The sequence below is a fragment of the Pseudopodoces humilis genome, chromosome 22 (assembly GCF_049639895.1).
Source record: "Pseudopodoces humilis isolate 2021_Gansu_Grassland_sample_001 chromosome 22, ASM4963989v1, whole genome shotgun sequence".
NCBI lineage: Eukaryota > Metazoa > Chordata > Aves > Passeriformes > Paridae > Pseudopodoces > Pseudopodoces humilis.
Genome location: NC_142221.1, coordinates 5,496,776 through 5,522,852, shown reverse-complemented (window position 1 = coordinate 5,522,852; position 26,077 = coordinate 5,496,776). Strand labels below are relative to the sequence as shown.

Genomic DNA, 26,077 nt, shown 5'->3' with positions numbered 1-26,077 from the left:
TGACCCAGCAGTGAGGGTGCGTCCGAGGGCGTGGCTTGTGCCACACCACGTGACGCCGGCGTGGGGGGGAGGCGGGCCTAGGGTCACGTGAGAACGGAGCAAAGATGGCGGCGGGCGGGCTGAGCGCGAGGTGCGGGGCCCTTCGGGCGGAGGGAATGCGGGGACGGCATGGGGGAGGCCCCGGCTCTCGCTGCGGGCAGACCCCGCTCCGCTGGACCGGGAGCCGATAGGGGCCGGCGGGGAGCGGGCGCAACGCGGGGCCGGGAGGTTTTAACTGCGGCGTGGCGCGCGCCGGGCTGGCCCCGCCCACGCCTCGCGCGCGCGGTGAGGCCCCGCCCCCCGGCCCCAAAGACCGGAGTGAGGAGCGACTCTGGGGGATTTTGTGGTTATTTAATTTTGTCGTACGAGATGGGAGGCTGGGCAGGGCTCCGTGGGAACGGGGCCGGGAGCTCGGTGTGCGCTCCCTTCGCGGGGCTGCCCGACAGACGCTCAGCTCTTCTCTGAGGGCGAGGGGCGCGGCCGGGCCGGCTGCACCTCCCGCGCGGTTCCTGCAGACGTAGAAGTCAAAATACACACGTGGAAATGTGTAACGGAAACGATTCAGTGAATCCCATGTTCAGTGATCACCTTAGTTCGGTGGCTTCGTTTCTCCAGATCACGTTTTTTGTAATTTATTATAACACTTTTATGTTCTGGAGTGTCCCTAGTGTCTAATTTTTACTAAATGAATGACACCTCTGTTACTTGTGGTTGTATACAGAAAGCTTTCCTTCCTTAGCTATCTTGGAACCTTACTAATGAGGGGACAACAAACCACGGTCTGTTTTATTCGGAGAAGAGGTTGTGAGGGAGTGAAAAGTAGGTAGGTTGGCTTTGTTAGTCTGGGGCTCAGATTTGACAATTAGTGAGAGAAACTGCGCAAGACAAATGAAGGCACTGATCTGAAATGATCACTGAACCTGGGATTCATTGAATTGCTTCTTTTACATTGCTCTTCAATTCTTGGTAAAATTCTAGGCCTTTGGGTGCTGTGTGTGGGCTGGAGAGGTTCATGTCAGAGAAATGCACCCAACTGTTGAGGGATGAGCAGGGAGAAATTATGTTGATGGGTGTGCTGGAAATAACAGGTGTTGTCATTCATTAAGTGTCACCACATGTCAGAAGTTGCAGATGACTTTCACTGACACACTGAGTTATTTTAATAATGTTATTCTAAAAATAAGGCAATGAGTGTTCATGTGTAGACAGTCTTTGCGTGGGGAGTTGGGGTGTTTAAATATTCATTTCTAATATGTTGCTAACAAATCATTTGTCTAAATGAACTGCTCTTTTTGGCAAATAACTTTTCTCTGGGCTGTCGTAGGGAGACTTTTTTGAATGCATGTGCCAGGGTCAGGGTGTGATCTGTAATTCCTTATAGAGCAGGTTGGCTTTTCTACAGAGTTCTCACGAATAAATGAGAAGCTGATTGTAAATGTTCTGGTGTCTGTGTAAAGATGGTGCAGATTTCCACTTCACAGTGTTTCTGCTTAGAGTGGAGGATGAAACTGATGGAAGAATTCGTTTGAAGAACATTGAATGTAAACAAAAAATGCTGCTCTATACTTACATTAAGTTTCTTCTTAGGAGCCTTAAATGTTTAAATAGCAAAATGAAACTGAGCTGGTAACTTGATATCAATGTGAAGCTTTGATATGAATTCACAGGTCTTGCTTTGTCAGTTGTTACCCTCTCTGTGTTTTTCCTTTGTTTTTCTAGGACAACTGAAACTCATTAGCTAAAGCTAATGTTCCTTTAATAATTTTTCTTGCATTGGAATGTCATTTGCTTCAAGTTAATGGCAGGTTTGAAAAGTGTAAGCGAAATGGAAGCCTGAAATGATGTTCATCATTAAAATACTCTCCACCTTTTCCTTGCAGGAGCAGCAGAGAATTATGGACAATTCTGCTGGGTAGATCAGCTTTAAGAGAACCAGTAAGTTCATGCCCTGGTCAGCAGGTTTGGCCATCACTTATTGGGCTCCATGGCCAAATATATAATTTGTACATCTGTTTGAATATTAATGAAAATATTTTTTGCTGCTTTTCCTTCTTTCTCAGTGTGTTTTTGTTCCCATATCTCTGCTGTTTGTTTATTTTTCTACTGCTTGTTTACAGCTGCATGAAGTACTGGCAGGGTGTGTGGAAAAGGTGATTCCTTCTCTGGAGTGGGCACAAGTGCTGCTGCCTGGATTGCCCTGGGGTGTTCATGTGTGGTACAACTGCTGTCTTAATTTGAGGGCTGGAGCCTGTGCGTTCAGGAATTTGCCCAGAGGCTGGGAATCCAAATGTGTCTAAACCCAGCCCATTGCCTCCCTTTTCCCCACCTTCCCTAGGAACAGGCAATGCAGCTCGCTGCCCTGTTCATTACTACATCTGGAATCACTCTGAACCACAGACACCTACCTGTGTTGTTCCTGCCTCTTTGTGGTGGTGGAATTTCTTTGCTTTGCTGAAGTTTAACAGATCTAATATTTGGTAGTGCACTTTGAGGAGTCTGTTCAGTGGTGTTTTGGTTCTGTTTTAGGCCCAGATTGCTGCAGAATTGAACAAGCACTGGCAGAGGCTGTTAGAGGGACTGTCATACTACAAACCACCAAGGTACAGTCACTACCTGATTTTAGAAATGAATCTCTAATGTGGAGTTTCCTAGTTAGTAAAGAAAGGTTACAGAATATTGTTGTATGAAATATTGAAAGGTTACTGAGGAAAAAGCAAATGTTCAGTTTAAACTGATAAAATGGGGAATTTTGAAATTATGCCTATTTAATTCTTTCCTTGAGATTACTGCGTTTTTTATGACTAAAATTTCTTTTCATTTTAGTACGACTTCAGCAGAAAAAATTAAAGCTGATAAAGATGTAGCTGCTCCACTAAAAGAGTTGGGTCTGAGGGTCAGCAAGTTTTTGGTGAGTGAAGCTGCTCGTGGATTATTTTTTTTTCCAATTGTTGTTGGATTCTGATACTGAAGTAAGTACTGTGATGTTTAGTAGAGAGAAACTTAAAAGTCCTTTCAGTTCAAAGTAATCTAAAGGATGTTGAAGTACACGTTGAGGCTCTAGGTCAAACTTCCAGAGTGATGAATAACTTTGAGATGCTGTGCTTTTCCTGGTCCTTTTAAACAGCAGCCACCGGCTCTTGGTCTGAGTTGGGTTCTTCCAGGCCAACTGCTCAGCTGAAGAACTGATGTCCCTTAAATGAGTTGCCTTGTTTGACAATCCTCTGAGTTTACCTGCAAAGTTCTGTTCCTTTAAACTAGAACTTTAGAGTTCAGTGACTGGTGGTACCTTTATTGAAATGACTGATGCTCCTTTAGCTGAAGTTAAACTGCAGTTCAGTGACATTAAAACTTGTGTATTTGGCTTTAAAAGAAGTGCTGATGAAAGCATCTGCCTGGTGCACAAATATTCTTTTGGCATGTTATTTGTTTTGAAGATAAGAGCTGCCTGAGTATTTGGAAATAATTTTAATCTTTAATGAATTCAGTTGCCTTTTATTAATTTCAGATAATTTCTCTTTCTTTTTTCAGGGTCTGGATGAAGAGCAGAGTGTGCAGTTGTTACAATCTTATCTTCAAGAGGATTACAGAGGAACAAGAGACTCCCTGAAGGTCCATTGCTCCCATTTATGTTCTGTTTACTCCACATCTTTCCTTAATAACAGTTGTTTTTTGATGCAAATGCTCACATGTGAGTCCTAGTTCTGATTGGGAAATGGCTTTGTAGCTTTTTTTACTCTGGAGCTTCATCCAGGCTTATCCCTTCCTTCTTGGATCTCTGAAGGAACTCGACTTCTCTCTCTGTCACAGGAATACAGGAAAGCTACAGATTTGTGAATGAGAGTGGAGCTGAAAAATAAATATGTAGTTAAAAATGAGTGTTGTAGCTTTGTGCTTTTGGAATCTGTCTTTCTGAAAGAACTGGAAAGAAAAATTGTCTTTTATTTGTTTCAGTCATTTTGTGAACATATATTTTGTCAATAGGTATTTCTCCAGCTATTTATTTTGTTGTATTTTGTTTACAGACAGTTCTTCAGGATGAAAGGCAGAGTCAGGCTCTGATGTTGAAGGTTAGTCATTCCCATTTGTATTTTCTGTGGAAAAGATCTGTTGGCATCAAGCCTGCTTTATTTCTATGGAAAATCTTGAAATAATTGAAGTATTACTTCATATAAAGGATGGCTTTTAAAAGGTGCTTCTGAAATTGAGGGGTATGCATGTAGACTTGAAGAGTGTTAGTAACTGCTATAGAAATGAAATTTAGGCTTGATATTAGGGAATTTAGTTGGGTAGATGTACACTGCCTTATTTTCCAAAGCTTGTAGGTTTATGTGTCACTGTCTGACATGACAAGATTGATGATCATTTCTGGCAGAGGGTATTTTTGCCTTTCTTTTTTTTTTCCCATGTTTTCTGACCTAACTGTAATTACAGACCATTATGGCAATGCTAGACTGAGTTCTGTAATGTTAATTATGTGGTTTTTTCTCCCCCAAATTCAGAACTGGTCAATTGAAATTCCAACTGTAGTAACTCTGTATTCCTATGGTGAAGGCCTTGGCAGTGGTTGGGAGAGGGAGGTGGCTGGGAGTTGGACACTGTGCCAGGCTGGTATTGATGGCACTTTACATTCACAGCTCGCTGACTACTACTATGAGGAGAGGATCTGCATCCTGCGCTGCGTCCTCCACCTGCTCACCTATTTCCAGGATGAAAGACACCCTTACACAGTGAGTACAGGACACGATGTCGTTGAAACAGGCTAAATATGGAAGCCTGTGGGGTGATTCCCTGCTTGTGTAAAAATCCCACAAGTGTGCATGTGGGATGTTAATGGACTTGTTTGTTTCTTTAAGGCACAGTACTTCCAGTGTGTTGAAAAGTTGGACAAGGAGCTCGTTCCGAATTACCGCAAACAGTTTGAAGCGCTGTACAAAGCAGAAGCTCCTACGTGGGAAACACATGGAAATCTCATGGTATTTTGTTTCGTACTATTATTTATCAAGCTTCTAAAGTTGTTCCTTATATGTAGTGTATTGGAAAATATATCTGTACAGATGCAGTTAAACAGGACATTTCTCCTGGTCCAAGAAACATAAAATTTGTTTTCTCTCTCACAGAACACACTTTTGCTCAGAGACAAAGTTTCACAAAACTTATTATTCCTTGTAATAAATCCATGGAAAGCACTGGGCCAGCAGAGCCATTTATGTGTAGTTGTTCATGATCTCACTGGACTTAGAGTCACTTTCCTTTCCATTGACACAATTGTTGGCTGCAAAAGCTGTTGAAATGCTTCCGTGCTTATCAGTTTCTGTCTGCTTTGGCTGCCCTGTAAGATTTGACATGTGATGGTGGAACTTCCCTTTGTGCAGACAGAACGCCAGGTTTCCCGCTGGTTTGTGCAGTGCCTTCGGGAGCAGTCTATGCTCCTGGAAGTCATCTTCCTCTACTATGCATACTTTGAAATGGCACCTGAGGAGCTCCTGGCATTTGCAAAGATGTTTAAAGAGCAGGGATTTGGCACGAGACAAACTAACAGACATTTAGTAGATGAGAGCATGGATCACCTTGTGGATCATATTGGGTAAGTGTTGTGTGCATTTGTGAAGTGGGTACAGAGCAAAACAATTGTTTTTCTCAGGAAAAAATGCATTTATAATTATGTCTTTGTTGTTCTGTGTGGGCCATGACTTGGGGGAATGAGAATCCTGCCATACCTCCTGGTGGCAGAGAGTTACAGAGGTGGAAAAGCTATCTTCAAATTTCAGTGAGCCTTTGTTGTCTGTTCAACTAGAGAAAGTAGTTCTGAAGGTTATAATTTGTCCCATACCAGCATTTCAAGACAAAATTTGGATTACATGCTGTTAATTTCTTGTAATTTTTTATTGCATCAAAGAAAGCTGAGCAAAGTAAACTAAATGCTTTTTTACCATTTATAGTTTTAAAAACATCACCTGAATTATCAAATAAAGTTTATCACCTACTTGTTTTTACTCTTCCATTGCTTGTAGGTACTTTAGTGCTCTTATTCTGGTGGAAGGCATGGAAATTGACTCCCTCCATGAGCGTGCTTTGGATGACAGGACAGAGGAGCACAAGTTGGCCAACAATCAGCACATCCACCAGGTAAAACGCTGACAGGATAACCAACCCCTCCTCAAGCCTAACAATACAGAACTTACTGTGATTACCCAGGCACTGTTGTGTCTGTGAACTTCTGGTCCTTGGGCTTGTTGGCCAAGTGTAGAAACTGGCATCCACATACCATAAGAAGGACACAATCAGCTATGTGCTTGTTTGGTATGAATTACTTTCAGATCTCAGTTATTTTGCTTTTGATTTGTCTCTGTGCAGGAGATGGACAATCAGCTGCTGCAGTTAGGGGATGTCTCACATCATGCTCCGGTGCTTTTGGCCTGGGCTCTGCTCCGTCACACCATAAACCCAGAGGAGTCCACAAACATCATCAGGAGGATGGGCAGCACTGCTATCCAGCTAAATGTCTTCCAGTATCTGACAAAGCTGCTGCGATCCCTCAGCAGTGGGGGCAAGAATGTGAGTTCCTTCAGTTGTACATATAAGCTTTTGAAGGTCTAACTGCTCCTGACATACAGCTGTGGTAGGAAGCAGATGACTGAACCAATGTTCTTTTCAAACATGCAGTAAAGCATGTTCTGGCATCTTAACCTTCTTTCAGTGAGGATCAGAAATCAAGTTGGAACTAAACAGATTATATTCAGAGAATTAAGAAAAGCTTTGTAAAGCAAGGAACTACATCTCTCTTGAGCTAAATAGAGTCCAGTGAATAAATTTTTTTATTTGCCTCTATAAGTGTATTTGCCATTGTGGATCTTGATTTAACTCTGTCCTGTTCTCTGTATAGAGTTTCATTAGTCAACATGGTGTATTAGGGTAAACTGCTATGTAGACAGAAGCCAGTGAAAGCAAATAATTTTGATTCATAGAAAAGTTGAGTGCTTCTTTTTTCAATTTTGATGCCTGCAGGGCATTTCTAGTGATAATGGAAGTGGCAAGACTTCTCCTTTCTGTAAAATATTTCATGTTAATGTGGAGCTTAACTAATGACTGCTCTGTGTTTTGCTACCCCTTTGCAGAAAGGATATATAAAAAAGGCAGTTACTTGGTGTGTAAAGGAGACTGAGTAGAGTTACAGTGTGTTTGTAATTCAGTCTTTCCCATAACAGCCTTGTGTACTCTTTCTTTGCAGTGTACTGCCAGCACAGCTTGTATGTGTATTTATGGACTTCTTTCCTTTGTCCTGACATCCCTGGAATTACATACATTGGGCAATCAGCAGGTAAGCATCCAAGAGCCTTTGCATTTGTTCCATAATTTAAAATAACCTGTTGTAACTGATGCTAATTGCCTATTAAATTGTATTTAATACAACTGAATGCAATTCAGACTGCAAGCTTTATGTGGCTTAGGGAGACCCAAATGAGTGATTTGCTGGTTTTCCTACTGCATTTACACCATGCAAATCTAGTAAACCCCTCTACAGACTGGCAAATTAGTAATGAAAGAGCACATCATGCATTTGAAGTCCTATGGATATGAAACTAATTGTTGATCTGTTATTCCCAAAACAATGGAAATAATACAAACTCCATTTCTGAGTTGGACTGGACATTCTACAGCCCTCTTCAGATATCGTGGATGTGTTTGTTGTGGCCAGTTCATTCATGATGAGGAGCATGGCTTTAGGCTGTGCTCTGGTGGTGGGTGGTGTGTTTTGGCTCCAGGAAGTAGTTACATCTTGGTGGGTAAACATGGAAACTTAAATTCCAAAGGTGTGGCAGAATCTGATTGGGACAAAATCTTCCTGTGTAAAATAGCTTTGATTTTTTTCCATCCTGTCTTCCTTTGTAGGATATAATTGATGCTGCATGTGAAGTTCTGGCAGCTTCCAGCATTCCTCAGCTCTTCTGGAAGACGGTGAGTGTGTTTGCAACTTGTTTAACCTACCTTGTTTATAACTAAGACCTGATAAAAGATTCCCTTTTAGGAAAGGAACAGGCTGATTGTATTTAGTGAGTTGGTTTCTAGGAGGGCCTGAGGAGCAAATGTTTATTTGCATCTATCTTTGATTTACTTTTGCCCTTTCCTGCTTTTTAGGTACAGCCTTGGCTTTACACTTGAAAAGGATACTGGAACGAGTTTTAATATAGGTGATAGTTGATAGCAGGGCTGGGGCTGCAAGGATTGAACTAACTGCTGGCAAAAGCATTGTGCTCATTTTTTGCTGTCACAGAATTAGGATGATATGTAATGCCTTACAGTCTTACTTCTTGCCTTATACTTGCAGACTGCCTCCTGCTTTAGTCTGTGCAAGTGTGATCTCCAGCCACTGGAGTGATACTTTTGTGCATGATTAATGTTAAATGTACAGCTTAAAAAGGAACTGTAACCTTGTGCTATACTGAGACCCTTTTAGCTTTTTTTTTTTAGTAACAGGACATTTGTTTTCTGTTTCCACCACCAGGAACCTACTGCAGGTCTGGGTATTATCCTGGACAGTGTTTGTGGCATGTTCCCCCATCTTCTCACTCCTCTCCTTCAGCTGCTCCAAGCCCTTGTGTCTGATAAATCTACTGCAAAAAAGGTACAGGATATCTCTTGGTGTTTGGGAGATGATTTCAAGTCAGGGATGATATGCTCTGTGATTCTTTATTTCCATTATGTGTGCTTATCTCAACTGTAGTCTTAGGTAACAGACATAAGCTTTTGTCTAAGAACAGTGGACAGGGCTTCTTCAGAGTTGTGTGCTGTTGCAGGATGCTGTTTTCTGGCTTTTAGGAAGCTTTTCAACTCTAATGGTTGAAGATTAAGATGCTGATTTTTAGCTGGCACTTACCTGATTCATTAGATGAGACTTGTCTGAACATGAGGGCTGTGTAATAATGTTTTGGTAGGGTTGATGTATTAGAAATATATTGTACACCTCAAGTAAACTTGCCAGTTCTTGGCAGTGACCTGGTTGGTAAATTTTTAAGAAGCTCTGGCTCTTTGGCTGTGTTGCTGAAGCTTTCTCTGATGCAGGTATACAGTTTCCTGGATAAAATGTCCTTCTATATTGAGCTGTACAAGCACAAACCTCCAGATGTGATCTCCCATGAGGATGGCACACTGTGGCGAAGACAGGCTCCAAAGCTCCTCTACCCTCTTGGTAGGGAAACTGCACTTAGACTTTTCTTACTGAAAAGCTTTGGGGAATTTAGCTCTTTTTTTACCTGGCTTCTAACTCATGGGTAAATTTGTGACTTTGTTTCACCTGCTTCTTTAATCTTTAGGACTAGGTCAAACAAATCTACGGATCCCTCAGGGAACAGTGGGCCAAGTGATGCTGGATGATCGGGCTTATTTGGTACGGTGGGAGTATTCCTACAGCAGCTGGACTCTGTTCACCTGTGAGATTGAGATGCTCCTCCATGTTGTGTCAACAGCAGGTGAGGCAGGCTGGGAGTGTAAAAGAGAATAAATAATTATTGATGTCAGTTTGAGGTTAGTAGTAGGACTGAGCAGCTCTGAATACATTTGGAAGAGCATGGAATACTTCTTCAGAAACCTAAGGATGATGATGCTTATTCTGTACAATTCACTGCAAAAGGCCAAGAGCATGTAGTGAAATGAGATACATTTTAGATGGGGGAAAAAGGTTTCTTAATATGGGAGATGGATGGTTTTGATTCACATAGATATGTGTTAAGAGAGATGTGCATTGTTCCAGGCTTGATCACTGCTTAAGTATGATTTTGCATTCTAATGTTTGGTTTTCTTTACCCAGATGTAATTCAGCATTGCCAGCGGGTCAAGCCCATAATTGATCTGGTTCATAAAGTGATCAGCACTGATGTATCAATAGCAGATTGTCTTCTGCCAATCACATCACGAATCTACATGCTCCTGCAGAGGTGAGTCACTGACAGCAGAGGTGAGCAGGAAGGATAAGCAGAGTGAGCTGGAAGGATAGCTGATTAGTTATTTTGCCAAGAGCTTTACAAGATATTGTCACTGCTTGAACTCCTCAAGAGTGGTCTTCAGCTCTCAAAACTGTTCTGGTTACACATAGGTTAATGTTTTGATGCAGCAGAATGGCCCCTCTTACACTTCTTTCCTGAAAGGTGTGCAATTTTATCCCTTTAAAGGCAGTTATGATTAGTAACTATATTTACATGAAAGGGGGATAAAACATAGCATTAGAGCAGTAACTCACGGGTTTTAAAACAGTTATACTTATTAACTCCTCCCAGAGTTAACTTCCTGGGAATGGATGTTCAGCTGTATAATTATTGTTTGCTGCGACAACCTGCTGTCTTGCCAGCCTTGCTCTGGCAGTAAATTGATCTGACTCAGGTGTGAGGGGGAGGTGGCAAGTCTAGACTGAAAGTGCAGACTCTGGTGTCTGTATTTATTTATCTGCTTAAATTTTATATATATATACTTCAGTGAGAGGGAAAGAAGCTTTTTGGTTAAAAAAAATAGACTAGACCACAGGTGGCAGTGCTTTTTTTCATTCGTGCTGTTTCTCTTTTGTAGGCTAACAACTGTAATCTCTCCCCCTGTGGATGTTATTGCTTCTTGTGTCAATTGCTTGACAGTCCTGGCTGCTCGGATGCCAGCCAAGGTGAGGAAAGGAAAGGACCTGCTGGTGAGAACTAGTACATTTATATGTAAATGAGAAGGAGTGTCTCTACCTCTTCTCTTGCAGGTTTGGACTGACCTTCACCACACGGGGTTCTTGCCGTTTGTTGCCAATCCGCTGTCCAGTATGAATCATATGATTAGGTATTCATGTTCCCCACCCCATTTTTTTTTACCTAACCAATTCATAACATGTAATAAGAACTTTTTGTGAGTGTGCAATCTCTGCACCTGACATGCCTCACTCATGTCAGAATCCTGTTCATGTGATGAACTCTCTTGCTCATTTCACAGTGCAGAGGGAATGAATGCTGGGGGCTATGGAAACTTACTGATGAGCATGGAACAGCCCCAAGGCGAGTACAGTGTTACCATCTCCTTCCTGAACCTGGTAACAACTCTTGTCCGGGTGAGTACTTCTGGAGTGCTCTGATGTGACCCCAGCTCTGAGCTGTTATGATTGAGAAGTGAAAGTGATCTCAGCCATGTCTGAGACCATTCTGTGTGCAGCAGGGCTCTCTCAGTAATCTTTGCTTGACTCTCCCTTCTGCACTGCTGTTTATGCTTTCTGTGATCTGATTCTTACAAAAAGAAACATTTTTACTTGTGTCAAAGGACTAGAAATTGCTTGTAAATCTATGTCCTTATGTTCCATGGTTTTCTCACACTTCAAAGACAATAAATAATATCTTTCACCAAAAGTTTTCTTGTCCCCCTCCTGGTTAAATAACGTTTCTGTTTCTCCTAGGGACAACTTGGTAACACACAGAGCCAAGGCCTGGTGCCCTGCATTGTGTTTGTTCTGAAGGAAATGTTACCAAACTACCACAAATGGAGATACAACTCTCATGGAGTGAGAGAGAAAATCGGTAAGGATCTTAAAAGGGGGAGTAGGAGGGGAAGGGAATAAAAGGGATCACCTGCCTTCTTTTTACTAGAAGCCAGTTGGGATTTGCATTGTACATCTCCTGATATTGTTAGATGCTGTGATTTCTTTGAAAATATTAGGAATGAGGCAAAAGTTTTCAAAAATTGAATAGTCCATTTAATCTTTGTTTTAGGGTGCCTAATTCTGCAGTTGATCCATGCTATACTGAACTTATGCCCTGAAATGGATCCTCGTAGCAGGTAAGACAGGTGAGAGGTCTCAGACCTGCACTAGCCTGGTTTACAGTGCAGGTATCACTGTCATTTTGTTTCAGTTTTTGAATTCAGATTACTAAGAGGGAGCTGGCATAGCTGTGTAGTGCTGTAGAGATCTTCGCTGCATTACTGAGTACAGGAAGGGTAGCAAAAGATTAGGGACAGAGCAAATCACATTGGTTTCTAGAACTTCTGGTATAAAAAAAAGAAAAGAGTATTTAGATTTCCTGGAACAGACTGCCGTCCACTTTCTTATTTGGTATGCTCTGGTCAAAGTAGAAGGGAGAGTAAAGGAAGGGTCAGTGGGGTGTAGAAATGAGGAGGTTATTTTGTGGCAAAATGCCACAAGTGCTCCTGGTGACCCTGTTCTGTGTTTGTGTCACAGCAATGCCCCCAGCCTGCAGTCCTTGTGCATCTTCAGCCTGGCCAACACGGAGGCAGGGCAAGCTGTCATTAACATCATGGGAATTGGGGTGGACACCATTGACATGGTAATGGCCTCTCAGTCCAGCAGGTGAGTGGGGTGTGGCTGTTTGGGCAGCTTCTGTGTGCTGGCTCTGAGTGAAAGTGTCTTGTAACTCCAATGGATTTTCCTCTTTGAATGTTGTGCAAATAATAAATGTTGGTTGTGAACACAGTTCCTTACTTTGGTTTCTCTTTGGAAGCAGTGATGAGTCCCAAGGCCAAGGCCAGCTGCTGATCCAGACAGTTAAGCTGGCCTTCTCCGTTACCAACAACGTCATCCGGCTGAAGCCCCCGTCCAGCGTGGTGTCTCCCCTGGAGCAGGCACTCACTCAGCATGGTGGGTACTGCTCCTTGGGGCAGCCTGGGTGATCTGCAAATGGCACTGTGACTCTCAGCACAAATACTAGTTAAGGTTTCCAGGTTACAAAAAGTGGTTGCTACTGATGGGAGAAGGCCTCTTCTCCCTCCTCTAAGGCATTTTTCCCCTCTGGGACAGCTTTTAAAGGATTAATCAAACATGGCTTATTGTTTCCTGCTTTGTAATGAGATTAGTGTAATTACAGAATATACTAAATCAACTGCTGTTAATGCCTCTGGCTGGACCCATACCATGTTCTTTTGGTAGACCAATTTAGTTCTCATCTTCTGCTGTAGAAATCAGTATTTGGTAAATAGTTACATCTTGTTGTTTCTTCTCTTTGATTTTATTTGTTCTCTCCAGGTGCTCATGGAAACAACCTTATTGCTGTCTTGGCCAAATACATCTACCACAAGCATGACCCTGCACTTCCACGCCTGGCCATCCAGCTGCTCAAACGACTGGCTACAGTAAGATAAGACACACACCAGTGCTCATTTGCTTGTCCCCTTGTGGCTGATTTTACCACTGAAATTTTTTCAAAGAATTTCCTCAGGCTTTTTTTGTATCAGAGAGCTTAGTGCAAGTCAGTTGAACCAGATTGGACTGACAGATGTAAATTAGGGCACATGAAAAATCATCTAAAAGACCCTTTAGTTTTTTAATGTGATCTGCTGTTTCAGAAGTCACTTAGCACTCACTGAGAGGCATCCCGTGAGTGGGGTTTTTTCTGCGAAGTATTTGCACCTCCAGTTGTCCTTTTCCCAATTTTTGAGAAACTTTCTCAAGTCACACTCTTAAATACAATTCCTAGACCTTCCTACCTGGAATTTTACCATCTTACTGAGAAGAGTATCCCATTTAAGTTTTTATTGGGATCTTTCAACTTTTAGACTTCTGGACTTAGTAAAAGTAGACTTTAGACTTATGAAACCTTTTACACTTAATCTTTTTGTCTGCTAAACATCTGAATATTGGTAGCTTTCTTAAAGCAAATAAATCCAGATATGATCTTATTTATTTCAAGAAGTGTAATTCTAAAACTGCTTTTTTTTTTGTCTTTTCTATTTCTTTTGTAATTTTTGAGAAATAGGTGAGGATAGAATAGAATTGCTCAAGAGGAAAATTTGGATCACTTGTCACATTTCTTCCTGCTTAATGACAACTTACTTTGATAGTTTCATAGATTCAATATTAAATATTTTTGAGTTTCAATACAATCACCTTTTATGTAGAACTAAGCATTCTCTACAGCATGTTTCTTTTTCCCTGTGACGTTTGTTTCCATGGGCAGGTTGCTCCCATGTCTGTGTACGCCTGCCTGGGCAGTGATGCTGCTGCCATCCGCGACGCCTTCCTCACCCACCTGCAGAGCAAGATCGAGGACATGCGCATCAAGGTCATGATCCTGGAGTTCCTCACAGTTGCAGTGGAGACACAACCTGGGCTTATTGAGCTCTTCCTGAACTTGGAAGTAAAGGATGGCAGTGATGGGTCAAAGGTACAATAGCAGATACTTGCCCAAGGACTTGCTGGCTTTTTTTTTGCATATTACGGCACTGGATGCTAAAATCTGATAGTTCTTGTAACGTGATGTGCTAAATGTAAAGATCAATGCAGTATGTGCTTGTTTTTAATGGATGTAGTGCTATCCCAGTTTCACTTTTCCCTGTAACCAAAGAGAAACTTTCCCCAATATTTCAAGGCAGATACTGAGTTAGCAACAGAGCATCTACTAAGACCAGGAGTGCCTGTGACCTGCTCTCTTCGCTCTGTGTTCTTTAAGCAACCTTAAAAGACTCATTCATGACACTCTGGCAGTGAGAAAGCTAAAGACGTGACTACAATGGGCAATATAGTTGTCCAGCATTATAACCACTTGTAACCTCTTGTCTCCTGCTTTAGGAATTCAGCTTGGGAGAGTGGAGTTGCCTCCAAGTGGTGTTAGAGCTGATTGACTCCAAACAGCAGGAGAGGTACTGGTGCCCTCCCCTCCTGCACCGCGCTGCCATCGCCTTCCTGCACGCGCTGTGGCAGGACCGTCGTGACAGCGCCATGCTCGTGCTGAGGACAAAGTGAGTTGGTGTTCCTCCACAAGGCATTTTCCTTCCTCTTTTCCAAAACACTCTTTCTGTGGTTTTAGACTTTTTAGGAACCTTTGCATCTTAGTGTGTGCTGAGGGTACGAAGTGTGTGGGTTTTGAGTGTGGAAGGTGAGAAGCCCCAGTGTGTCAGAAGGAAATAAATTTGTTTCTTTTATACGAAGCTAAATAGACTTGTATTTAGTGTATTTTCTACAAATTTGGAACACTCAAAATGCTGCTAGGCACATGGCATGAGGGAAATAACTGATAATACTTTTATGTCTTTTAGGCCAAAGTTTTGGGAAAATTTAACTAATCCCCTCTTTGGGACACTTCCTCCGCTTTCCGAATCATCAGAGGTGAGTTACATCCAAACAAAATGAAGGGATTTATGTACTTCTCAGAAAAGGTTTCTAAGTGATATGTGTGGCTGTTCCATCTGCTTGCAGCTTCCTAAAAGGGGCTGTGACCAAGTGGGTTAAACACAGGCAGGAGATGAAGTGCATGCTGTCTGGCTTTTCAGAGACTGGGTAGCCATGAACTGTCTTTTGAAATTCTCTGCTCTTTATTCACATATGAAACAAAAACAGCTGTGTGGCACTCACTATAGAAGGTGTGCTGTCTGAAGTGTATCCATATTGTGGGCCCAGGCTGACTGGTATCATGGAGGAATTGATTAGGTTCTTTTTCTTCCATTCTGTGTGAGTTTTTCACATCACTGAGTGAGAGCCCTGTGCTTTCACTCAAGAGTTTGAACTCTGAGCACAGTATTCTGTCCTTATTGGCGCCAGTCCGTGGTCAAAATGACATAAGTATTGCTATTGTGGGAGAAATAAGTCTCCTGTAGAACTGGAGTATCAGCCATCCCAAGTGGATGGGTAGGGATAATTCAGAATTTCACTTACCCTGTAGAGCTCAGATTTTGATTTTTTTTTTGGTTGCTTTTTTTTTTTTTGGTCTTCATAGCTCAGTGTCTTGGATACCTGTGCCTTAATAATGAAAATCATCTGTTTGGAGATCTACTATGTTGTCAAGTGAGTCTTTGGTAGTCTCTCCTTCATCTCTGTACTTTTTAGTTGTCTAAACTGTGTGTGTTAACTCTTGGTATACCATATGGGCTTTGATGGGCAAAGCATATGTAATCCTATGAAATTCATGAACACATTACAAACATTCATTTGTGATTCTTGCAATCGCTAATTGCAGAAAGATATTACAATTCTTCTGCAGCCTTTAGGTGAGAATGTATCAGTATTTTCCTTGTATCCTGAAATAAGAATATACACTATTTATTTGTCAGCTAAGCTGAGTAAACCTGTAGTGATTGAATCACATTTAGTAGTTTTCTCCCACTTAATTTGTTTTCCTAAAAGTAACCCCTGTTTCATATTTTGAAAAGTCAGGATAAACTAAAATTTCTGTTTAAAAAAAATGATAGATTTTCTTCAGGGATCATGTTTTCCCTTCATATTTGATGCAAAAAGTGGGATTCCCTACAATATGTCAAATATGTGGAATAACCTTCACTTTCAAGCTGTGTCCTTGGCTTTCCTCCCTGAATCTCAGAAGAAGTATATTTTCTGACCCAAGAATAAATGAAGATAACTTTTCCTCTTGATTTGGTCAGGGGCTCTCTGGATCAGTCCCTGAAGGACACGCTGCAGAATTTCTCCACCAAAAAGCGCTTTGCCTACTGGTCAGAGTACGTGAAGTCCCTGGCACAGCACGTGGCAGAGACTGAGGGCACCAGCTGTGCCTCCATCACCGAGTATCAAATGCTCATCTCAGCCTGGCGGATGCTGCTCATCATCTCCACAAGCCATGTAAGGGCTGCCTCTTATCTTGCAGGAAAGTCTGAAATGAACATTTTGAATAATACAATGTCAACAACTTCCTAGGGCCAGCTAAGCAGAATTCACTGGTTTTTTTCTTTCAGTTTTGTTGTGTGTGTGAGCACAGTACAGGTTGGCATGAGCATGGTACAAGAAGTTAGAGTGAATAGTGTTTTGCTGTTTGATCAAAATGAGCATATTGTCCTCTCAGCAAAGGAAGGGAGGTAGTAAATAATTTTTAGAGGGTTTCTAAATAATTCTGTAATCCTGACAAGCTTTTCCTGTGTCAAATGAGGCAAGGATGCACCATTAAGCAATTAGTCATTGCCATCTTCGTGTCAATGGTAATGTAGGGCTAAAGTGATTTCTGTAAAACTCAGCAGCTATAGTGTTGATGGATTTTTTAAAGTAACAAAACAGTAAACTGATTTTAGGCTGCTTAGAAGATGCACTTCTTGTTGTGCTGATTGATCTTTATCTTCGTTGATTTAGGCTGATATCATGCATCTGACTGATTCTTCAGTTCATCAGCAGTTGTTTCTGGATGTGCTAAATGGCACCAAGGTTTTGGTAAGTGTTGCTTCCTGTCAGTTCTTTCATTTCCTAATTCTTGTCTTCTTTGCACTATTTCTGCAGATGCTTGTAACCATAGGGATTTTTAGATCCTGTGAAAATGGTCTGAAACAGAGTCTCTCTCAATGAGATGCTGAGCTGCTTAAATCTTTATTTTTTTATGTGTGATTCTTGTCATCATTAAATGACCCTGTCAGGGTCCTGGCTCTGGTCCCCTCAGTTCTGCTGAAGAACAAACCTGGTCATTTGGTGGTGGTGCTTGGGCTGAGCATTTCTGAAGTGTTTCTACATGTGACTGTTACAGCTGTAACCTACAGTATTTCTTCTCAGCTTCAAGTTCCCATGTCAGTGCCCTGTCTGCAGCTGGGGTCTATGCTGTGTACCCTTCTTTTGATCCTGCTCAAGCAGTGGAAAAGGTAGGTATTTTGTTTGGATAATTATTAGTCACTGCTAGAAATAAAAACTTGGGAGATCGTGTTTAAATAAAAAATTGGGAGCTTATGTTGAAATGTTTTGCTCTAGTGAGAATCCTTTAGTGACCTGGGGAGAAAGCTGAAGCCTTATAATTAAATTCTCTTTTGGGATGTCAAATGTCTCTTGGTTGTTGCTGAAACTGTGAAAAATCTCTGGTAGCAATACAGTTTATTTGGTTTCCTGCTTGCTGGTGAAAAGTAGCAAAAGAGCTTTTGTGATAGTCCTGCTTTCTCACTGTGATTCTCACAATGAAGGGAAAATACATTCTCTCATTCTAATGGAATGGCTTTAGTGAGATCCAGGTGGTGTGGTGACTTAAACTTTACTTTGAAGAACTGCTTTTATTTTTGAGGGTCATATAACTTAAGATCCACACAGCTCATTCAAGGCAGTATATTTATTGAGGGATCTTGTCTAATCTGAAGAGCTCTCCCTTTTTGTTGTCAGCGAGTTGAGTTCTGTGGATAAAATCATAAACTCCTTGACGCAGATTCTGGAGGGAGTACTGCAGGCAGATCAGCAGATGATGGAGAAAACCAAAGCCAAAGTGTTCTCAGCTCTTATCACTGTTCTGCAAATGAAGGAGATGAAAGGTGAGGTGGTGCATGTGCAGGTGTCGAGGTGCCAGGGCTGAACATGCCTTACACCCAGCATGTGCAAGATAAACACATGGTGCTGGTAGTAGTGCAGGGTGTTGAATGGAGAGGGACTTCTCTCCTTTTTTCTTCCTTTCTTCAGCAGGTTTTGGAAAGAGGTGAGATTTATCATTCATTCACTCTATGTCCATGTCTTCCCTGACAATAACCTCTAATCAGTTTGGTTCCTGTGTGTTTTTAGAAACAGCTCAGTGGATGTGTATGTCAGGCTCTCTCAGAGTGACTCTAGAGCTTAGAATCTGATATGGGTTTCTAGTTACAGATAACAAAAGACTCAAACACAAGAAAGGGTACATTTGTTACAAACCACAGAAACCAGTCTGCTCATTACTCCTGTCCCTCGTGGGACATCTGGCATTGCAGTAGCACTTGAAGACCCTCCGTGGAATCTGGGCAGTATTTCTCTGTGCAACGCATACAAAGGCACCTGTGCCTAAAAGTGTGTCAGGTTACTTGTCTGTGTTTCTCGTCCCACTGCTTTGGCTCTGCAAACCTATACATTCTGGAAAATAAATAGGAAGTGGAGGGTTGGTTTGATTGTAGTTGTTTTCTTTGCTGTTGAATTTGAGTTTCTAGTCATGCTGGTAAAAGATGGGGCAATTTATTATGATGGTTTTGATAAGAATGTAGTATTTGTATATGGACTCACTGTATATGTATATGTATATGTATATGTATATGTATATGTATATGTATATGTATATGTATATGTATATGTATATGTATATGTATATGTATATGTATATGTATATGTATATGTATATGTATATGTATATGTATATGGACTCACTGACCATAGACTGCACCCAATCTGCATAGGCTGGTACCAGCAGTCTGGAGCAGTGGGTGGGAATTCCTGTGGTGGAATAATCTGTCCGTAGTAGTGCTTGATTTGTGTTTTGACATGTCGTGAGTTTATATGACTTTGTATGACAAAAACTACATGTTTTTGTTATCGAGATGAATATAATCCCTTAATATATCCTCCTAGACTTAAACATCTTAGTCACAGCTCCTCACATTGTTTTGTAGGTTTTGAAATGAAAACAGAATAAATGCTAATTCCAAGAAACGTGGCTCAGTGATTCTGCCAGTTAAACTGGAAAGCTGAGCACAGGGGCTGTGTGTTAACTGGTGTCTGTTGTGTGTGTCACAGTGAATGACATCCCCCAGTACCCGCAGCTGGTGCTGAGTGTGTGTGAGACTCTCCAGGATGAGGTCATTGCGCTTTTCGACCAGACTCGACACAGCCTGACCTTGGGAGATGCTGTGGATGACAAGGACAGCATGGAGACTGATGATGCCTCCCGAGTAAAGCACAAGGACCAGCGAGATGGGGTAAAGGACCTGTTCATCTGCCCTGCAGCCCTGTCTTTCCTCTCTAGACAAAAGTCTAATCATCCAGTGATGCTTGGAACAACTTTCCCTTGTAGCCTGCTGCCTTCAAATGAAGTTTCAGCAGTTTCTATTTCAGAATTACTCAACATTTTCTTGGCTCATATCAGTCTGGGAAGTTGGCTGTTGCTGCCTTGACTTCAGATACATCCTAAAAACATTGTCATGAGTGCTAATACAGCCAAGAGGTGTGCAGAGTACAATGTGAGGGATACCAGGAGCCTTCATTTGTGATTCTGAGAATGATTGAACTTTAGGTTGTGTTAGTAAATGCTTTTGAGATTTTTCTTGGTACAACCCTGTACCTGCTTACCTTTCCTTGTCACTGCAGGTGTGTGTGCTGGGTCTGCATCTGGCTAAGGAGCTCTGTGAAGTGGATGAAGATGGAGACTACTGGCTGCAGATTACTAGGAAAGTCCCTGTGCTTCCTACCATCTTTGCTGCACTGGAGATCAGCCTGAGAGTTAAACAAAACCTTCACTTCACAGAAGCCTCCTTACATTTGCTGCTGACCTTAGCAAGGACTCAGCAGGTGAGAGATGCAGAGAAGTGAGAGTGCATAGCTGTACACTTGACATAAGAAAAGTCTGTCTCATTTTTTATCTCATTGTCCTGTCTGTGATACAGCTGAACGATGAGATGTAGCTAAAGGGATATTTTTTGGAGGCTGGCAAGCAGCAGGTCCTGTATGTACACCTGCTTAGTTTGCCTTGTTCTCCATAGTGGGATGTGTGGGAAGAGCTGAGCCAGCCAAGCAGACCTGTCATTTACAGCAGGCACTTCCACTGAATGAATTCTGCAATGCAAATACCCCCTCGTTAAACCAGCATTGAGTGTTGGAACCTGCTTCTTTATTAGTTTTAATAAAGTGTTATTTCACTATTATAATTCAACTTGTGTGGGGCTTTAGGTGAAAACAAGGTTGTTCCAAAGCTCTTTGCAGAGATTATGTACATACCAGAACAGTTGATAAATGGAATTCTGAGTAGTTACCCAGGTTTGATTTTGTTTTTCTTGATGTTGAACTTTTAACAACACAGAGGTGTGTGTAGATGACAGTTCTGTAAAAGGGTGGTGACAGTGCAAAGGACAGAAGTATCTACTGCAACACAGGTCTCTTGAGTCTCAGAGAGCAGAGGCACAGATTCCAACAGCAGTCTGTTCTTGTAGGGAGCAGCAGCAATGGCTGGAGCTGGTGTCACCCAGAGTGTCTGCCTGCCCCTCCTGAGCGTGTACCAGCTCAGCACAAATGGAGCCATTCAGGTGGGTGCTGCTTCCTTCATTCCAGCTGGAAATGCACCTGGAGAGCATCCCATGCCCTTGCAGGCTGTTGCTAGAGACTGCCAGAATGATGTGGAAAAGTGGCTTATTTTTGTATGTTATTTGTTCAGACATCTGCTTCATCCCGGAAGTCCCTGGATGCCCCCTCCTGGCCTGGGGTCTATCGCCTGTCCATGTCCCTGATGGAACGTCTTCTCAAAACACTGAGATACAATTTCCTGACAGAAGCACTGGACTTTGTGGGTGTCCATCAAGAGAGGATCCTTCAGGTGTGCCACAAACTGCCTCTGTGCTTCACTTTCCTCCTCTGTTCCAACAGCAGTGGAAATGAGTCAGAAAGGGCAGAAGCACTGAAAAGTCACTCCTGCCTTGGGAAGGGTTACAGTGGAAATAACTGTGAGAGGAGGATGGAATCTTATCCCATCTGTCCCTTACCTGTCATGGCCCTGATTTCCTTCTCTCTTCTTCCCAGTGCCTGAATGCAGTACGGACCGTGCAGAGCTTGGCCTGTCTGGAAGAGGCTGATCACACTGTTGGCTTCATTCTTCAGCTCTCAAATTTCACAAAGGAGTGGCATTTCCACCTGCCACAGCTTATGAGGGACATGCAGGTAGGAATCAGGATATTACTGTGGATAATACATTGCCTTGGAGTGCAGGGATTTGGTTGTCTTAAGAGAAAATGACACTATATCACTTTTTTATTACCACTCCTTTAATGAGAATTACAGCTGAGATTATTTGACTGCCCATTCTGTCAGCACCTTGTCTCGAGTGAGGCAGTATAACTGTTGGGAGAGAGAGAAGTGGTAGCTTGGAAAAGTAAATTGGGGAGTTCAGTGGCTTGCTTTCAGTTCTTAATGCCAGGTGATTTCAAGAAAATACTGGGAAATTAAGATACTTTGTGGATCCTTAATGATCACAGTGCTATGTTTGGATTTTCTAGCTTCCAGCAATGGCAGTGAATAGATGGGGTTTGAGCTTTCATGAGATTTCTCCCTGACTTTTTTTTCTTTCAGGTGAATCTGTGTTACCTGTGCCAGGCCTGTACCTCCCTTCTGCACAGTCGTAAAATGCTCCAGCACTACCTGCAGGTGAGGATCCTACACCAAACTTCAAGTGTTGCATGGCCATGCTCCCTGTTAGAAGGCAGCATTATTCATTATCAAGGGATATTGAATGGGTAATTGATCCTTGTGGTGATTATTGACACCCATCAACAGTTAGGGTTTGCATTTCTTCACAGCAAAATAAAAAATGTGCAGAGAGTGCTCTGGACTCTGAAAACCTTTGGGCTGTGTAAAGCCAGTCCTAGATAACCAGCAGCCTGTGCTGAATGGTCTGTTGTCATAAGGAGGCTGCTTTGCTGTAGGACTCTGGAGTGCCATTAATTAAGCCACTGTTGACCTGGTGTCCTTGATTTGATTAAAATTGTTAAAGGGAGATAGTTCTTGTTCTTGGGACATCCTTAGCTGCACGAGGTGGAGATGATGCATTGCTGCTGCAGTGTTCCTTCAGCAGGGCTCAGGCTTGGTGTGTTCATTCTTTTTCTGGAGTGTGGAATCTAAACAGCCTCTGCAGCTGCCTCCCTGCAATGCAGTGTCTCCCCAGCCCACACCAACTGTAGATTCTCAGCAAGTGACAGACTTTGGGTGCCTTATTTCCTCATTCTCTTTATTCACAGTATATTTTTTTTCTCAAAACATTTGTCTTGGAGCAAACTAATCATACTTGTATTCAAGATTTTCTCTTTTCTTTCTCCACAGACAAAAAATGGTGATTCCCTTCCATCCAGCGTGACTCCCCGAGTGCAGCGCAATCCTCAGGCCTCCTCCAAACACCCCAGCCCCGAGTCAGAGGCAGCAGAGCAGAAGGCTCTGCTCACAGTGCAGTACAGCCTCCTCAAAATCCTCAGCAAGTCTCTCGCTGCCCTGCGCCATTTCACCCCTGATGTCTGCCAGATCCTCCTGGACCAGGTGAGCTCTCCAAAGGGGGAAGTTTCCAGCATTTCCAGGGATATTCTGGTCTGTGTGTCCTGCTTGATGCAGTGACCCCACTGTATACCTGTCTGCTATTCTGCACAGAGCAGGGACTGGCTATGCCTGTTCCTGTGGCGGCACTGTACTCATGGCCTCCAGGGTCTCACTCTTTCTGTTCCTCCACAGTCACTGGACCTTGCTGAGTACAACGTGCTCTTTGTCTTGAGCTTCACCACACCAGCCTTTGATTCAGATGTTGCACCTTCCTTTGGGACCCTCCTTGCCACAGTCAATGTGGCTCTGAACATGCTGGGAGAGGTACTGGCCCTTTCTGTGTCTGGGAGCATGGCAGTTGCAGTGATCCCAGAGTGCTCCTTCAGCTGATACTCTGAAGAGCATGAGTTCCATCTCCTGACTCTAATGCCTGTTTTTTTTTCCCCTCGAAGATGGATAAGAAGAAAGAACCTTTTCCTCAGGCTGCAGGGCTGAATATGCAAGAGGGAACCAAAACCCTCAAGTAAGTTTCTAGTTACTTGATGTAGTTAGAGCCAAGCATCAGTCTGAGCTCCTCAGATCAGAATTGAAGTTTAGAGGCACTTGTGTATCTTCCTACATCCCTTGTGTTTAGTCTCCCAATAACTGTTCAACCTGGAAACCAGAGTGTGCTGACCTTGTTGGCTCCTGCTGATTTATGTTTCTTTGCACAGGTCTCTGCTCATGTTTACAATGGAAAACTGTTTCTACCTGCTCATCTCCCAGGCTGTTCGGTACCTGCGGGACCCCGCTGTGCATCCCCGGGACAAGCAGCGGATGAAGCAGGAGCTCAGCTCGGAGCTGGTGAGCACCTTGTGCTGTCCTCTCACTTTTCAGTGTGTCTTGTCTGTGCTGCCCATTTCCCTGCATGACTGAACAGCCTTGGGCTGCTCATACTGGCACATTCCTGTGCCATGGCACCTGGCTGGGGGAGGGAGAGGGTGTGTGGTGGAAGGAAGTTGACCTGTTACACACTCTAATTTCAGAGTACACTGCTCTCCAGCCTGTCCCGTTACTTCCGCCGAGGCGGTCCCTCTTCACCTGCCAGCGGGGTCCTTCCCTCTCCCCAAGGAAAGTCTGCCTCCAAGCTGGGTCCAGAGGGGCAGGAGCCCTTGTTTCAGCTCGTGCAGGCCTTTGTCCGGCATGTGCAGAGATAGATCCTGTCCTGGCCCTGCCTCCCTTGTCAGGACTTGAAGCGGAACAATTCACGTCCACCACAGAAGGCATCACCTTTGGCAGAGCTGTTGTGAGGACTGGGAAGGGAGGGAGGCCAGGTGTGGGCAGTGGTGTCACCTGAGCAGCGAGATCCCATGGAACTCTTGCCACCCCAGAGCAGAGTGAATGTAAGGAGAGCCCAGCTGGCTCTCCATTGTCCAGCCCACGTGCACAGTCTGCTCGCTCTATCTGCCAGAGCATCCTGGCTGGATACAAGCATTGAACAGTCAAAACCTTTATTTTTATAGCTTGTACCTCAGCTGGGGAAACTGTGGCTGGATGGGGAGAAGCGATGCTTTCTGCTGGGCATTAACTCTGCTCCTAACACAAGGTGCAATCTGCGTCTCCCACGAGGAGTCCAGCTAAGACACACCTAAGGGATCAGCCAGCAATTCAGAGACCATCTTTCTACTGCTATTTTTGTACTGAATGGTTCAAGGCACGATGGTGTATGTGTGCTCATGCCTTCCCTTCACCCTGCAGTCTGTGTGTTGTGTGTGTTTTTGAAGAGCAAGGCCTCACTTAAGGTTTTTATGTCAAAATTCCATTGCTCCAGTCTTGCAGTTTTTTGTAACTGTGCCCTATTTATACTGATATTAAAACCTTTATAGACAGCAGCTGCGTTCATGGGTTTGTGTTGGATACAGAAGCACCAGTTCTGCAGTGTCTGGCTGGTAATCCAGACTGTTTGAAATGACTGTAATTAAAGGCTGATTCCCTGGGTTCCCCACACCCACTCCCTTTCTCTTACTCTCCTGTTGGGGAACTCGTAGGAGGTTTGAAACGAGCAGCACTATAAAATACTCCTCAGGGATGATTCCCCTGCACATGGTGGTGAGTGCCCTGCAGAGGATTCACTGTGCAGTGAATGTACATCGTGGTGTAGATCAACAAACTCCTTGAGGTTCTGAGGTTCAGTGTGTAGTAAGGACAGTAAGAGAAAGTTGGTGATTATTGCTTAAAATACAGCCTGAAATCTAGATAGACTTACCTAAGGTAAGAAATCAAATTTTAGTGTAGCTGTGAGCTGTTAACCTACCAGTTCTTTCCTAAATGGACACTTGATTGCTTTACCAGCCAGAATATCTTTAATTTCAATGGTTTTAAGAGGCTAGAGCTAGAAAATTAGATTATGTTGTTTGAGCTTTTTTACCTTGTAAGCTTAAGTGCTTGGCAATATCCTGGCACATTTGTTTGATCTAGTGTCACATACCCTGAGGCCTTTGGAGGGATTTGAACTGGCTGGAGTAAAGTCTTAAAGTAGAAGGGAGAGGGTCTTGTGAGGTAGTGTGACAGTCCAAAACCCAACGGTGTTTCAGTGGGGCAGCCTGTAACCAGAAACCCTTTGTGCCATGGGCAACTGGGTGTGACCATGGAGAGTTGAAGGTGAACAACTGCAGAGACAGCAAATGGATGAGGGCTGCCAAGGGGAGGGGAAGCAAAGCTGGAATCTGGTCCATCTAAGCAAGTTCAGTTACAGCAGAACTTGACAGCTCTGGGCAGGATCTTTCCTTTTTATTACGGCTTTGGAAGTTGCAGTGTGCTCATCACTGTGTTGGTGTTGAACAAGAATGGATTCTTCTAGATGTTTATTCTGGCACCAGAGTGAGTTGGTGGTGCTTGGCAGGAGCCCTTGATGCCAGACAGCAAAAGCAGTGGATGCTCTTGGTTACGTGTGTTTTGGAGCTACAGCAGCATTTCAGTCCTGGGTCGTACCTGTCCCTGTCCCTCAGGCACAGAGGGGATCCAGACATCTGCAGAGAAGCAGCACAGGTGTCACCTTTCTGTATAGAGTCAGGAGTAGCAATTTATTTTCCATGTGCTTTTTTTCCTACTGCAGAGAGAACAGAGTGCTGGTGCCAAGAAGAGAATTCCTTCTGGCTGCTCTGA

At 43.1% G+C, this 26,077-nt stretch overlaps 1 protein-coding gene across 1 annotated transcript; it reads left to right on the top strand.

Moving 5' to 3' along the window:
- Window positions 1-52: 52 nt before the first annotated feature.
- Window positions 53-24,804, top strand: NUP188 (nucleoporin 188). The gene is made up of 44 exons (XM_005527251.3): window positions 53-130; window positions 1,920-1,974; window positions 2,566-2,639; window positions 2,863-2,947; window positions 3,568-3,648; window positions 4,062-4,106; window positions 4,674-4,766; window positions 4,893-5,012; window positions 5,412-5,623; window positions 6,051-6,165; window positions 6,394-6,594; window positions 7,268-7,357; window positions 7,930-7,995; window positions 8,543-8,662; window positions 9,100-9,226; window positions 9,351-9,506; window positions 9,845-9,971; window positions 10,597-10,684; window positions 10,769-10,845; window positions 10,996-11,110; window positions 11,450-11,570; window positions 11,763-11,829; window positions 12,230-12,358; window positions 12,513-12,646; window positions 13,031-13,137; window positions 13,962-14,168; window positions 14,573-14,742; window positions 15,040-15,109; window positions 15,717-15,784; window positions 16,378-16,573; window positions 17,075-17,152; window positions 17,486-17,571; window positions 18,077-18,222; window positions 19,442-19,623; window positions 20,012-20,212; window positions 20,851-20,943; window positions 21,072-21,230; window positions 21,434-21,571; window positions 21,980-22,054; window positions 22,727-22,936; window positions 23,126-23,257; window positions 23,386-23,456; window positions 23,647-23,776; window positions 23,959-24,804. The coding sequence occupies exons 1-44, from the start codon at window positions 105-107 to the stop codon at window positions 24,127-24,129; spliced, it is 5,214 nt and encodes a 1,737-aa protein (XP_005527308.2). The 5' UTR covers window positions 53-104; the 3' UTR covers window positions 24,130-24,804.
- The last annotated feature ends 1,273 nt before the right edge of the window (window positions 24,805-26,077 follow it).

Bases quoted from the DNA above. Each gene is read 5' to 3' on its own strand.
- NUP188 (XM_005527251.3), top strand. From the start codon at position 105: ATGGCGGCGGGCGGGCTGAGCGCGAG. The intron at 9,227-9,350 runs GTAGGGAAACTG...TTTAATCTTTAG, and splicing joins AAAGCTCCTCTACCCTCTTG to GACTAGGTCAAACAAATCTA. The intron at 13,138-13,961 runs GTAAGATAAGAC...TTCCATGGGCAG, and splicing joins TGCTCAAACGACTGGCTACA to GTTGCTCCCATGTCTGTGTA.